Source organism: Penaeus monodon, unplaced genomic scaffold, assembly GCF_015228065.2.
Source record: "Penaeus monodon isolate SGIC_2016 unplaced genomic scaffold, NSTDA_Pmon_1 PmonScaffold_9568, whole genome shotgun sequence".
Taxonomy (NCBI): domain Eukaryota; kingdom Metazoa; phylum Arthropoda; class Malacostraca; order Decapoda; family Penaeidae; genus Penaeus; species Penaeus monodon.
This window is the reverse complement of record NW_023664956.1, coordinates 1-13,301: the sequence shown is the minus strand read 5'-3', so window position 1 is coordinate 13,301 and position 13,301 is coordinate 1. Positions and strand designations below refer to the sequence as shown.

The window sequence follows — 13,301 nt, the reverse complement described above, 5'->3', positions numbered from 1 at the left end:
CGGGTAAGAAGGGGAGGAAGTCAAGGACATGACCCGGATGGACACCACTTATGTAACGGACACGGTAGCCGTGGAAGGGTTCCGTGATAGCTTCCAATTGGTGCAGCGTGTAGCGGATATCAAGGAAACCAAATTCTCAGGCAAGGCATATAAATGGCATGACGAACTACCTGCAGAAATATACGGATAGGCTGAATGACGTAAGCATCAAGGCTCAGGAAGCAGGACTTCCCGTATATGGAATTACAAAGCCCTATGACCCCGCCTCTGATTGATGAGTTCCGCCATGAAATCCAAGCCCAGTATCCGTTCTATACCGCAGATGACATTCTATTGAAAACCATCATCCGCTCCAATCCGGGCGTGGTGCTTTGGAAGGATGGCCACCATCATTAAGAAATGGCCATATATCCAAATTACCGGAATGGGATGAGATTAGTGGATATTTGAAGTAAGCTATTAAAGGTTATTGCGAAAAGTTTTTTATGGAAGGCAAATTAGAGATTTTGAGAATAGACGAAGAAGTCATCGAAAAGCATAGCCTTAGCTATGGTTGAGAGGGATGATGAAGTATATTCTCAAAAAGATCAATTTGACTATAATCAATATTTCGCAATAACCTTTATTAAAGCACAAGATTAGCCCTTTGTGATTTCGGAAATTACAAAGGGCTTTTTTATATTTATAGTGTTCAATTAATCTAAGTGGTTCGACAGAATTATATACAAGTTATTTCCATCCGTCACTTAAAGTACGGATAATATCCGCAAAGCTATCCACTGTATGGACTGATTACTGTCGCCCAAGCAGCTTGAATTAATTAGAAAAAAAATGAAAAAATACAATCTGATATTTCTCAAGTCTGAAAAAATTTTGCTTTCCAATAAAAAATACTCGAATTGGAGGCAGATCCAAGATGAATTTGAAAATTACCAGGCTTCCATTGATTTTGATGAATGGGAAGAAATAGTGGATTACCTAAAGAATGATTACAAAATAACAACTGACAAGGCAAAAAAAGAAATCGAAAAACTAAAACGATTCAAAATCAGATACAATCGAAATTGGAATACCCTGAAATAAAAATATAATATGGTGGAACAAAGTGCAATAATTACCTATATTTTGCCTTTGATACAGAAACCATCACAACTGAATCAACACATTCTACAATGTAGAAAGTGCAAACGCAAGGCGGGCAAATAAGCTCTTGAAACAATGTAACAATGAAAATAAAGACAACATCAAACCCAAGTGTGGATAAATATCTGATGGACGGTTGCATGAGGTGCAAATACGGCGGAACGCCCCAATGCAAAGTGAATGATTGGAAAAAGGAACTGGAATTACTCCGACAAATTGTATTGGAAACAGGATTGACGGAAGAAATCAAATGGGGCGTTCCGGTATATACTGCCAATGGGAAAAATATCGTGACGGTAAATGCTTTGAAAAAATCTGCCAACATTGGATTTTTCAAAGGAGTGCTTTTGGCTGATACTCATAAAATTCTCCAACAGCAGGGGAATTTGCAATCAGCCCGACTGGTGAAATTCACTACCACACAAGAAATTGAAGAATCACAAAAAATATTAAAGGATTATATTCAAGAAGCAATAGGAATCGAGCGAAGCGGCAAAAAAAGTGGTATTCAAAAAAAATCCGGAACCCATTCCGGATGAACTATTACAAGCCTTTGAAGATGAGCCGGCATTTAAAACAGCTTTCTATGCCCTGACTCCCGGAAGACAAAGGGGCTATGTCATTTATTTTTCCCAAGCTAAGCAGGCACAAACAAGAATGAACCGAATCAAAAAGTATAAGCAACAAAATATTTGATGGTGTCGGGCTGAATGATAAATACTAAATACCCCGCCCACAAAGTCCAAAACCCCATGCACAATCAGGGATTAAAAAAGGCTCAATGAACCGAAATTCAATGAACCTTTAATATCTTTGACTTGATTACGTTCCCGATGAGGGAAGAGGCTTTATCAAGCATTACGGCACAAAGATATAACTTCTGAAGCAGAAAAGCAATTATTTTGAAATATACCGAAATTCAAAGATTAATATCACAACCGAGGCTTGACCGATACCTGACAGCTTGTGGGCGTTCAAAGACAAGGGCTAAAAAACTATATGATTCAAATCTAAGGAATATCCCAATCCTTTTATCCGATTTTAAATCTTTTTGAAATCATTCTCCGGAATGAAATTCACTACAAACTAAGTTCGTTTTTCAGAAATCCGGATTGGATAACAGCTGAAAAGACAGGATTCATGAATGATAAGAGCCTGAAGGGGTCAAAGTTTCTTCCTCCGGAATCAAGTAAGGAAAGCGGAAAGAAAATTGAGAAGGACACGACGGCCCATAACGTCAGGAAAAGTGATTGCGGAACAATCCCTAGGATTCTGGACCGCACTTTTTGAGCCGCATCATTACAGATTAATAGGAGGACACCATCATTGGTTGTTTTCCGAATAAGCCATCTCAAATCAATAGGAGTGCCATATTTGTCAAACTTCAAAGGATAAGGGATTTCAGAAATCGAGTTTACCATAACGAACCCATTTGTTTCAAAGGAAATACCATAGATTTTAGTCCGGCGGAAACTGTAAGAATAGATATTTTCGATCTGTTATCATGGATTAGTTCGGATGCAGAAAAATATGTAAGAATCTATGACGATGTGAATCGTAAAAATAGAGGTGGGGAAAAGAATATAAAGGTTTTCTCCAATTCACCACAAAACCAAACCATGGAATACAGATATATTTCCTTCAAGGACAGTCATGCTTTTTCTTATTTTGACAATGCCTATAATGAGCAGGACAAACGCTTGGATTCTTTTATTTCCTTCCGTCCGGAGATGGATGTTTTTAAGGAAGTGATTTCTAGCAGGAAGGCATTCGGAGTCAATCGGAATATTTCTTGTATCGGAATTGAATAGGCAACATTCCAAGCGGAATAGTTCCCATTCGGTATTGGAGAATATTAATTTATTAAACCAAGAAAATACATTTACGATTATTACGGCCCACCAGCCTAGTCTTTTTACAGGGCCCTTATATTATATATATAAGATTATTTCCGCCATTAAATTGTGTCGGCAGTTGAAGGAAAATTCCCGGATAATCATTTCATTCCCATTTATTGGGCAGGGGCGGAAGATCATGATTTTGAGGAAATCAATCATTTTAGGATATTCGGAAAAAAAATCACTTGGGAAAATGATGAAAAAGGGTTCTGTCGGAAAAATGTCGAATCGGAATATTTTTCCTGTGATTGAAGAATTAAAAAAAATCATCGGTGATACTGAAAATGCGAGTCCGTTTATTGAATTACTAGAGGAATCATTTAGGAATACGGATAATTATGGCGGGGGAATGCTGTATCTCACGCAGCAGCTTTTTAATGATTACGGACTCGTAACGATAGACCCAAGTACCCGGGCTTTAAAGGAATTATTCATTCCCTTTATGAAGGAAGAATTAATGCAGCAGCCTTCAAAAACATTGGTGGAGAATACGCAGAAAAAATTGGGAAAGGAATTGGGTTTTTCGAGCCAGGCATTTCCAAGGGAAAATTAATATATTCTATACAGGAGAAGGCTTCCCGGGAAAAAATTTGTGAAAACGGAAAATGGGTTTGAGATATTAAATGAAGAAAATAAGATTCACACCCCGGAAAACCCTGGAAGAATTAGAAAACCACCTGAAAGATTCAGTCCGAATGTCATTATGCGTCCGCTGTATCAGGAAAGCATATTGCCTAATCTGGCGTATATCGGAGGTGGTGGGGAATTGGGTATTTGGGGAGAAAGGAAATCACAGTTCGATTATTTTAAGGTATTTTTTTCCCATGCTTGTGCGTCGGGATTCCGTACTCTGGATAGATAGCGGAAATAAAAAAGAAATGGGAAAAGGCGGAATTGAAGCTAAATGATATTTTGGGAAAGATACGGATGAACTCATAAAGGAAAAAGTAGTCCAATATTCGGAAGAGGAAATTAAACATTGGACAAGGAAAAAAAAGGATTTACAGATATTTTATGATTCGATTATTGATAAAATAAAATCCATTGATTCCACAATCGGAAAAATCCACGGAATCGGAAGCGGCCAAAGCACTCCGGGGTTTGGAGGAATCTGGAAACGAAAATGATTCGGGCAGAAAAAAAAAAGCATAGGTGTGACGAACCGAAAAACAAACCCTAAAGGATAAATTATTTCCCTGAACATTCCTTGCAGGAAAGAAAGGATAATTTTATTCCTTTTTATTTACAATACGGAAAATCATTTTTTGATATTCTTTTGGATGCCAGGATCCTTTGGATGGTAGGGTAAAGATTATTATTGAGGAATAGATCAGGCTCTGGGAACTTGCCGGGTCAGGAATACTTTTCCGGGAATACAATCCCCAATAATGGAAAGTCCGCCCAGAATCCTTCCAGGTGTAGTTTGTCATCCTTATAAGTGAGGATGAGTTGGGATTTTTTCAGGCACCATTCCATATCATCCGTCTTCTTGGAATCCACGATATTCGTCTCTTCCAAAAAAACCATGAAACCGCCGCCTCTCAGTTCGCCCTTGAGGTTCATAATGGCGAACAAATCATCTATATATACATAAGAACGCCCCTGTGATTTTATTTTTATGCTGAACCAGATAAATCTCAAATTCATATTCTGTCCTATATCCCCCCTCGTCCTGAGTCACGATTCCGGTCCATTGTCCGGAAACGTTTGTCTTGCCTCCGAATTTTTTCTGTGCAGTAAGGCTCAGGAACGGAAGCAGGCAAAAAAGCATTATGTATATATATCTCATTCGTTGTTTTTATATTGTAAATATAACACGCAAAAAACATGAAAAGATTGTATTCCCGGACATCCATGCTTGTAATAAGGCTATGATTCCGATTCCCCCCTTCGGAGCAAGGGAGGAGACGAACCGCTTCATCAGTCCGCCAAGGAACAGCCCCAACTTTCATATTGTCCGCCGTATTCCTCAGCCAAGTCCATTAAGTCCCATGTGCATCTATTGATGACATTCGGTGTGACGGGAATGGACTTCATTATATTTTATACCCAGCGGAAATTCTCCTTCTTTTCCGTCCTGCTTCCCTATGACTCTGTAACCTCGTCAATGATCTTATGGATAAAATCAGTACGCGCCTCATCCGTTCTGAAATCAATCCAATGATCGACTTCCCGTTCTTTTTCGAGGTTGTCATTCTTTTCCAATAATTGGTTCAGAAACCATACGGTTGAGAATGGTTCGGTATTCGTATTTATTCGGATACAAATGATTCAGATAGCTTTCCCAGCCCGGTTGGCGTTCCACGGAATAAATAAAATTATAATCCCCGAATTCTTCCATGACCTGCTCTATCTTACGGGTGAGGAATTGGGCGGAATGCCCATAAAAAAACAAATCGATTCTGGCGGAAAGCATCATGGTGCCTGCAAAAATGGAATAATGATCCTCCAATAATCTGACAAGGGCATCCTCAATGGCATTGATTCTTTCAAGTTCCTCTGCTCCGGCAAAACCATTCCGGTCCGGATGATTCAATCGGACAGCCATCCACAGCATTTCCGGAAAATCCGGCAGTGGCAAAATACTCCGCAACCCAAATTCGTACGAACGGTACAGGATCCTCCTCTATCCTGGAATAATAATGTGTCCATTTCATCCGGGATATTCGGTGTCGGGATATTTACTTGTGCGGCATCAAAAATCGGAATGAAATTCCTTGAACTCATTTAATTTCTGAATTTCTTCCTCGCAGTCCTCATCCTCCGGATCTATTTCCAGGTATTGGTTAAAATACGAAAGGGCCTGATTAAAATCGGATTCATTGTATTTTTCAAATAATCGGGTCTGGTATAATTTTCCAAGCCAATAAAAAAGTATAATTGCCTTCAGGGTCTAGTTCATAATCCTTCAGGAAATCGGCTTCGCATTGGGCAAAGGATTCCTCTACTTCATGGAGATAATATAATTGCCTATGGATTTCTCCCCTTACCTGATAGGCGCTGGCATAATCCGGATCCAATTCGATTCCCCTATCCGCATACCCTAGTGCTTCTTCGTATTCGCCCAAATAACAATAGGCGTATGCAATCCGATAATTGGTTCTTGCGTTTGTTCCGTTTTCCCTTTCGTTCACGGGCAATAGGACATCCAATGCTTCCTGATAATCCCCCAGATTATTCAAGGCTCTCCCCTTCTCACTCTCCAAATAATCCCTATTCTCCTCCGTCGTCTCCACTTCATCAATTAAATTGATGATTTCCTGATGGAGATTGGCATCATAGAATGCTTCTATCTTTTCTTCTAATTCTTCTTGTGTCATTTGTTTGGTTTATTTTCTCCTTGGACATAGATACCGGACACCTTAGAGGTGGACTGCTCAATATATACATATTTATGAAAGACGTGTCTTCTTTGTATAATTTTTTATGTGCTTCTTATTCACCACCCCTAGCCCCTCCGAAGGAGGGGAATTGCATTTAATATGCAATTCATAATTTCCCCTCCTTCGGAGGGGCTAGGGGTGGAAAACCGTTTCATCATTTTATAAACAATCTAAGATTAGATCCTACCTCCGGCAAAGGCAGGATGCTAGCATCTGAAAGCATTTCATTTTAGAGTTAGTTAAAAATTAGTTCTTTAATAAACCAAATAATCCAAGCACCTCTTCGCTTCCTTTACATCATGTACCCTTAGTATTCCCGCTCCATTCTGTAGGGCTATCATATTCAGGCAGTTGTTCCGTTCAAGGCTTCCTGCGGTGTTATGCCAAGTGGTTTATAAATCATGGATTTCCGGGATAGTCCCACCAGAATCGGACGGTCCAGAATCCTGAACTCATCCATTCTTCTTAATATCCCATAATTATGAGCCACGGATTTTCCGAAACCAAAACCTGCATCCAAGATAATATCCTTTACGCCCCTTTTCTTCTAATTCCGTCAATTCCTTAGCAAAGAAATCCAAAATATCCTGAACGGGGTCAATGTATTGCGGTGCGTCCTGCATGGTTCCGGGCTTACCTTGCATGTGCATGAGGACATAGGGTACATTCAGTTCCCCTACCACATCATACATACTTGCATCCAATGTTCCGGCAGAAATATCATTGATGATGCTTGCACCCTCATTGACGGCGGCCCTTGCCACTTCTCCGTGAACGGTATCAATGGAAATAATGGTTTCCGGAAATGATTGTAGGATATTCCGGATGTGCGGCAGAACTCGCCTTTTTTCTTCTTCAACGGAGATAATCTCCGCCCCGGGACGTGAGGACATTCCGCCTATGTCGATTATATCCGCTCCTTGAATGAGCATCTGCCCCACCCTATCCATAACCTTTTTCTCTTGGGTATATTTTCCACCATCATAGAACGAATCGGGCGTCACGTTCAGCACCGCCATGATTTTGGGCGCGGATAGGTCCAGGAGTTTTCCTTGGCAATTGATGAGGTTCAGCACGGGAGTTTATTTATTACAGGATTTTATTTCCTTCTTTTATCACCCCAACCATAAGGAGAAAAGAAGGGAATATTCTCGCTCATTCATATCAAAATTATCCCCCGGCCTTTTTGGTTGGCTATAGCCTTGGGCCAATAGGATTTCCACGACCTTGTCCCGTTTGTCCCCTTGGATGATAATTTCTCCGTCCTTGGCGGAACCGCCTACTCCGCATTTGGATTTGAGGAGTTTCCCCCAGTGCTTTCAAATCATCCTCATTTCCTATGAATCCTTTTACCAACGTGGCATCCTTTCCTTTACGGTTCTTTCGGTCTATCCACACTTTTAGCTTTTGCTGCTGCGGTGGCAATGTTTCTTCTTGTTCTTCTTCATAGTCAAAGGAAAAATCATCGTCCGTAGAGAATACGAAGCCTTTGTTGTCTCGTTTTTTGCTCATAGCTAAGATATTTGGAATTTTGGATATTTAGAATTTTAGATTTTATTCTTGTACGAAGTTAGTGTCTTTTTAAGTTCTATAATCCGTTTATTAATCTCATCATACTCCGTGTCTGATATGTATGAAATTTCTTTAGCAAAGAAAATGAGATATTCTACCTCTGCAGCAGAGCCACTAGCAATAATCAAAAATCTTTTCAATTCTGCCTTGGATGCCCTACCACAACCCTCTGCAATATTTGTAGGAATGGATAAGGCAGACCTCCTAAGTTGTGAAGTAATCCCATAGATTTCGTGCTTGGGAAATTCGTTAGTCAAGTGATAAACTTCAAGAGCCAATTCATGGGATTTTTCCAAAAATTTAGCTTTTTGTAATCCATCATAATTTAGAATTTTAGATATTTAGATTTTGAATATTTGGAACTAAACACTTTTTTTGAGTTCTAGTGTTTAGGATCATTGACTAGTTTATGAGATTTTCACAACCTAACTTTTCTAAATATCTAAAATTCCAACTTATTTCTTCTTTGGTGCTGCCTTCTTCTTGGCCGTTGTTTTCTTTTTGGCGGCTGTTTTCTTCTTCTTGGCGGCAAAAGCATCGGGGATTTCTGCTTCGATCAGCTTCTTACAATCCTCAAGCGTGAGTTCCTTTGCCTCCTCGGAAGTCCAGCGTTTGCCATCGTCCTTTTTCGGAATCTTGACCGATTTTTTCTTGAAGCGGATGAAAGGGCCCCATCTTCCATTTTCGATGGCAATCTTCTCTTCATCCCATCTTTGGACATAACGGTTCGCTTCCTTTTCTATCTTGGCCTCCACCCAACTCCACAATGTCCGCATCCGATAGATTATCCGGGCAAAACGCCTAGGGATATTGATGAACATCCCATCCCATTTGATGAAAGGTCCGAAAACGTCCTTTTTCCTTGGGTCACGGGTTTTTCCTGATACATATATATAGGAGCGTCCTGCTTGATTTTCTCTAGAATCAGTTCAATGGCTCTTTCCTTGGAAAGTGTGATGGCGTCCTCATCCCTAGGGATGGAGATGAATTTCTCATCATATCTTACATAGGGTCCGAAACGGCCTGCACCTATCACCACTTCCTGCCCTTGTAATCCCCTAGGGAACGAGGTAGTTTGAAGAGGTCCTTTGCCTCCTCAAGCGTAACTGTTGCCATGGATTGTCCGGCACTTAGATTGGCATATTTTGGTTTTTCGCCTTCTTCCAATTCGTCCGGGGCGCCGATTTGGACCACGGGTCCGAACTTGGACATACGCACTAGAATGGTACGGCCTGTTTTCATCATCTTTCCCTAGGATTCTTTCTCCTGTGGCACGATCCGCATTCTCTATTGTTTTCCTCAATCCTCTCATGGAATGGATAATAAAAATCCCTAAGCATTTCCGTCCATTCCTCTTCTCCTTGGGCGATGTCATCAAACTGCTTTTCAATATCTGCCGTAAAGGAATATGTCATGATTTCCTCGAAGTGTTCTTCCAAGAAATCACAAACCAGGATTCCCAAATCAGAAGGAAATAGTTTGTTCTTGGCCACGCCTGTATTCTCCTGCAAGGTGCTTTCAGAAACTGCTCCATTCACCAAAACCAATTCCCTGTAATCCCTAGGCGTTCCCTCACGGGATTCCTTGGTCACATACCCTCTCGACGGCCGGTTATCTTGCTGATGGTAGGTGCATAAGTGGATGGGCGGCCAATCCCCAGTTCCTCCAGTTTCTTTACCAAAGCTGCCTCTGAATATCTCGATGGTGGGCGTGTAAAACGTTCCCTTCCTTTCATATCCAATAGTGACAAATCCTGTCCTACTCTCAAAGGGGGAAGCATTCCTTTCGTATCGTCCTCATCCTCATCCTCATCTTCTTTGGATTCCAGATAGACCTTTAGGAAACCATCAAATTTCAATACCTCACCCGTAGCGTTCAGCACTGCCGTAGGCTGGGAAGAAATTCCGATCCTGGCCGTTGTTTTTTTTCCAGTTGTGCATCGGACATCTGGCTGGCAATGGTTCTTTTCCAGATTAATTCATACAAGCGCTGCTGGTCAGAATCCCGACCGCCCCGGCTGTTCTGTATGTATGTAGGGCGGATGGCTTCGTGTGCTTCCTGGGCGTTCCCGTCCTTGGATTTATACCGTCCTTACTTGCAGGTACTCCTCCCCGAATTGGGATTCGATTTCGGCCGCAATGTTCTGCAATGCCACTTCACTCAGATTGTTGGAATCCGTTCTCATGTAGGTAATCAAACCTTGCTCATATAGACGCTGTGCGGTGGACATCGTTCGGGAAACGGAAAACCCCAATTTCCTACTTGCCTCTTGTTGTAGGGTTGAAGTCGTAAAAGGTGCCGTCGGTTTTCTTCTGAGTGGTTTTTTCTGGATGTCGTTTATGGTGAATGAAGCATTGATACAGGATTCCAAAAAGGATTTGGCATCAGCTTCCGCATCGAATTTTCGTAGGCATTTCGGCATCAAGGACGGCTTTTCTGCCATTTTTGTCCTGTACATCAAACCTTGCATTGATTTGTAGAATGAAGTAGGATTGAAGGCTAGGATTCTTTTTTCCCTATCCACCAGTAATTTTACAGCTACGGACTGCACACGTCCTGCGGAAAGTTTGGATTTTACTTTTTTCCAAAGAACGCCTGAAAGTTCAAACCCTACCAATCTGTCCAGGATTCTACGTGCCTGCTGTGCATTGACTAAGTTCAGATCAACTGTCCTAGGGTTAGTCACGGCTTTTTGGATGGCCGGCTTTGTGATTTCACGGAATACGATACGTTTGGTTGTATTTTCATCCAGTCCCAAGACCTTACATAAATGCCATGAAATGGCTTCTCCTTCACGGTCCTCATCCGTTGCGAGCCATACCTCATCCGTTTTCTTCACCCAGTTCCTGAGTTCGCTTACCACCTTGGTTTTTTCAGGAGAAGACGATGTATTTGGGTTTCGAATCCATTTTCAATATCAATGGCTTTGTTTCCTTTTTCCAAATCACGGATATGTCCATAACTGGATTTTACCGTAAAGTCCTTTCCTAGTATTTTCTCTATCGTCTTTGCCTTTGCCGGGGACTCGACTATAAGTAAATTCTTTGCCATCTATGGTGTCAATTTTTCGTAATAGAGTCTATGTAACGGAGCATGAAAAGATTTAGTTTTATCCTTCCACAAAATTCTTTGGAGGAACAAATGTAAAAATATTTCTGAATTGTTGCAGAGGGCTTCTATATGTCACAAACATATCCGCCCTATTTCCAAGTAAAAATGAGGGCATGACTTCCTGTCATGCCCTCATTAAATCAAATTCGTAATCAGAATAAGAACCTATCTTTTGACAACTTGACCGTGCTTCTTCCTGAGGGGGATTCTATCATATAATAATAGGCACCGGGTGCAAGGTCATCCAAATCCACTTGTAGTTTTTTGCTCCTTGTGGAAGTTTTTCATTTGCCACTTCTTGATTCTCTTACCTGTATTATCGAACAGTTCCACTTTATATTGTCCTGCTTCCTCCACTTTTATTTCCAATGTATTGGAATTATTGGATGGATTGGGATATACCTTGGACTCCTGGGAGGTCTTTCGTGATTTTTCAACCGAGGCCTCGGCTCTTCCCTGGTTCTGATGGCATGAGAAGGGAAACCGATTTTCTTCATTTCTTCTCTTCTGATTTTTCCCTTGCCTGTATCGGATTTCTTTCCTGCATCTTCGGGCAGCAGGCTGCACCCTCTTCCTTGGTACAAGATGATTTGTGTTCCTTTCTCACCCGATTTTTCCTTTCCGTCCCTTCATTCCCTTTCCATGGTGCTTCTCCATTTCCTCCTTATCGAAACCATATTTGGTTTTGATAGCCGTAATGTCATTGTCCCATGTCGATTTTTGGGCTTTGATTTCTGTTTCCAGCTTCTCAATATCCGCAGCGTATTTTTCAGCAAGGGATCTGATCCCCTCCATCTGGTCTGCATACTTCTCTTGCAGATGGTGCATCATCTTTCCTTTATGGTTCCTCTGTGCGGTCGCTCCCCCATTTCCCCTTTCTGCTCCTTTTTCTTTTCCCCTGCTCACGCTTGTCCCTGAACTCTTCTCTCCTAGCCTCCATCTTGGCTCTCATTTCCCCCTTTGTCCTTTTTCAAATCTTCCCGGATACCATAAATGAATTTTCTGTCCTTCTTTTTCATTGCCTTACCCAGTTTGGCACGTTGTGCGGCCATAAACGGTTCTACATTCTTTTTTTTGTATGCCTTTGATTTCTTCCCTCATCGGCTTCATTTTTTCCCTTTTTTCTCCTTCATGGCATTCCGCATTCCCTCAAATTTGGATTTATGCTCCGCCCTTATGCTTTCATGCTTCGCTCTCTGCTCCTCTGTCAGGATGCCACCCATTTGGGCTTTGCTCTTTTCTCTGAGCATGGATAATTTCTCCCTCTTCTCTTCATGGCTCAAATCAGATTCCTTGATTTTCCTCATCTCCTCGTGTGGGGGATTTCTTATTCGATTCTATCTGCCTGACCTGCTCGTCTGTTAGTCCCAAGTCCTTCTTCATCCATTTCTAGGCGGTCGCCTTTTTGATGTTTATGTTGTGCATTGGCGAAAGCCCATGTAAAGCATAGCAATAATAGCTATTGAAAATATCTTTTTTATTTTTTGTAGAATTTTACTTTATGACTGTGGAAATGCAGGATGGTTTAAAGGGGGTTCTTTTTTATGCTAAAAATCTAAGTCATCAGACTGGATGACAATAACTCCCGCTTCCCGCATTTCCTGGGAAACGCCTTCTCCACATCGCCCTCCTTGAGATTCACACCCCTTGTCCCGTCCTCAATCAAATAGGTTTCAAAACCCTCGGATATTGCATCCAGACAAGTAAATTTTACGCAATAATCCGTAGCGAGTCCCCTTATATATAAGGTGTCTATTCCTTGTTTTTTCAGGTAGGCTGAAAGTCCTGTGGATTTCCGTTTACCATTGTCCCAAAAAAACCCGCTATAACTATCCATTTCCTTATCCGTCCCTTTGGGAAATATCTTTGTGATTCCTTCTTGGTTCAGTTCGTTTACAAATTCCGCCCCAAGGCTTCCTTGTACGCAATGAATGGGCCAGAGAATTTGTTTGTAATCCATTGATTTCGATGATTTGCCCCCGGGGCTTCGCCCAAAAATTGATTGGCGGCAAAGCTCTTATGGTCAGCCGGATGCCAGTCCTGTGTCGCTATCACGTGCTTGAACGCAGGCATTAATTTATTCGCAATAGGAACAACTTTCATTTCCGTCCGGTACTTCTAATGTTCCGAGTTCGCAGGAAATCGTTTTGTATATCCACTAGGATTAGGGCGGTTGTTTTGAGTGCTTGCTGGG

General features: G+C 41.4%; 3 protein-coding genes across 3 annotated transcripts; 1 reads left to right on the top strand and 2 right to left on the bottom strand.

Annotated features, from left to right (window-relative positions):
• The first annotated feature begins 1,226 nt into the window (after window positions 1-1,226).
• Window positions 1,227-1,839, top strand: LOC119572087 (uncharacterized protein YdeI-like). The gene is made up of 2 exons (XM_037919085.1): window positions 1,227-1,635; window positions 1,724-1,839. The coding sequence occupies exons 1-2, from the start codon at window positions 1,227-1,229 to the stop codon at window positions 1,837-1,839; spliced, it is 525 nt and encodes a 174-aa protein (XP_037775013.1).
• A 3,897-nt stretch (window positions 1,840-5,736) lies between these two features.
• LOC119572086 (dihydropteroate synthase-like) lies at window positions 5,737-7,443 on the bottom strand. Its single transcript, XM_037919084.1, has 4 exons — window positions 6,960-7,443; window positions 6,721-6,794; window positions 6,032-6,301; window positions 5,737-5,844 (listed from the first exon to the last, which is right to left on the bottom strand). Exons 1-4 carry the CDS (start codon window positions 7,441-7,443, stop codon window positions 5,737-5,739), a joined length of 936 nt encoding a protein of 311 aa, XP_037775012.1.
• A 5,219-nt stretch (window positions 7,444-12,662) lies between these two features.
• On the bottom strand, window positions 12,663-13,272 carry LOC119572085 (nicotinamidase-like; the record flags this gene model as incomplete). The annotated part of the gene is given in 3 exon segments (XM_037919082.1): window positions 12,663-12,892; window positions 13,205-13,238; window positions 13,240-13,272. Coding segments are annotated over 3 exon segments (297 nt in total), but the record flags the coding sequence as incomplete, so codon positions are not given.
• Window positions 13,273-13,301: the final 29 nt, after the last annotated feature.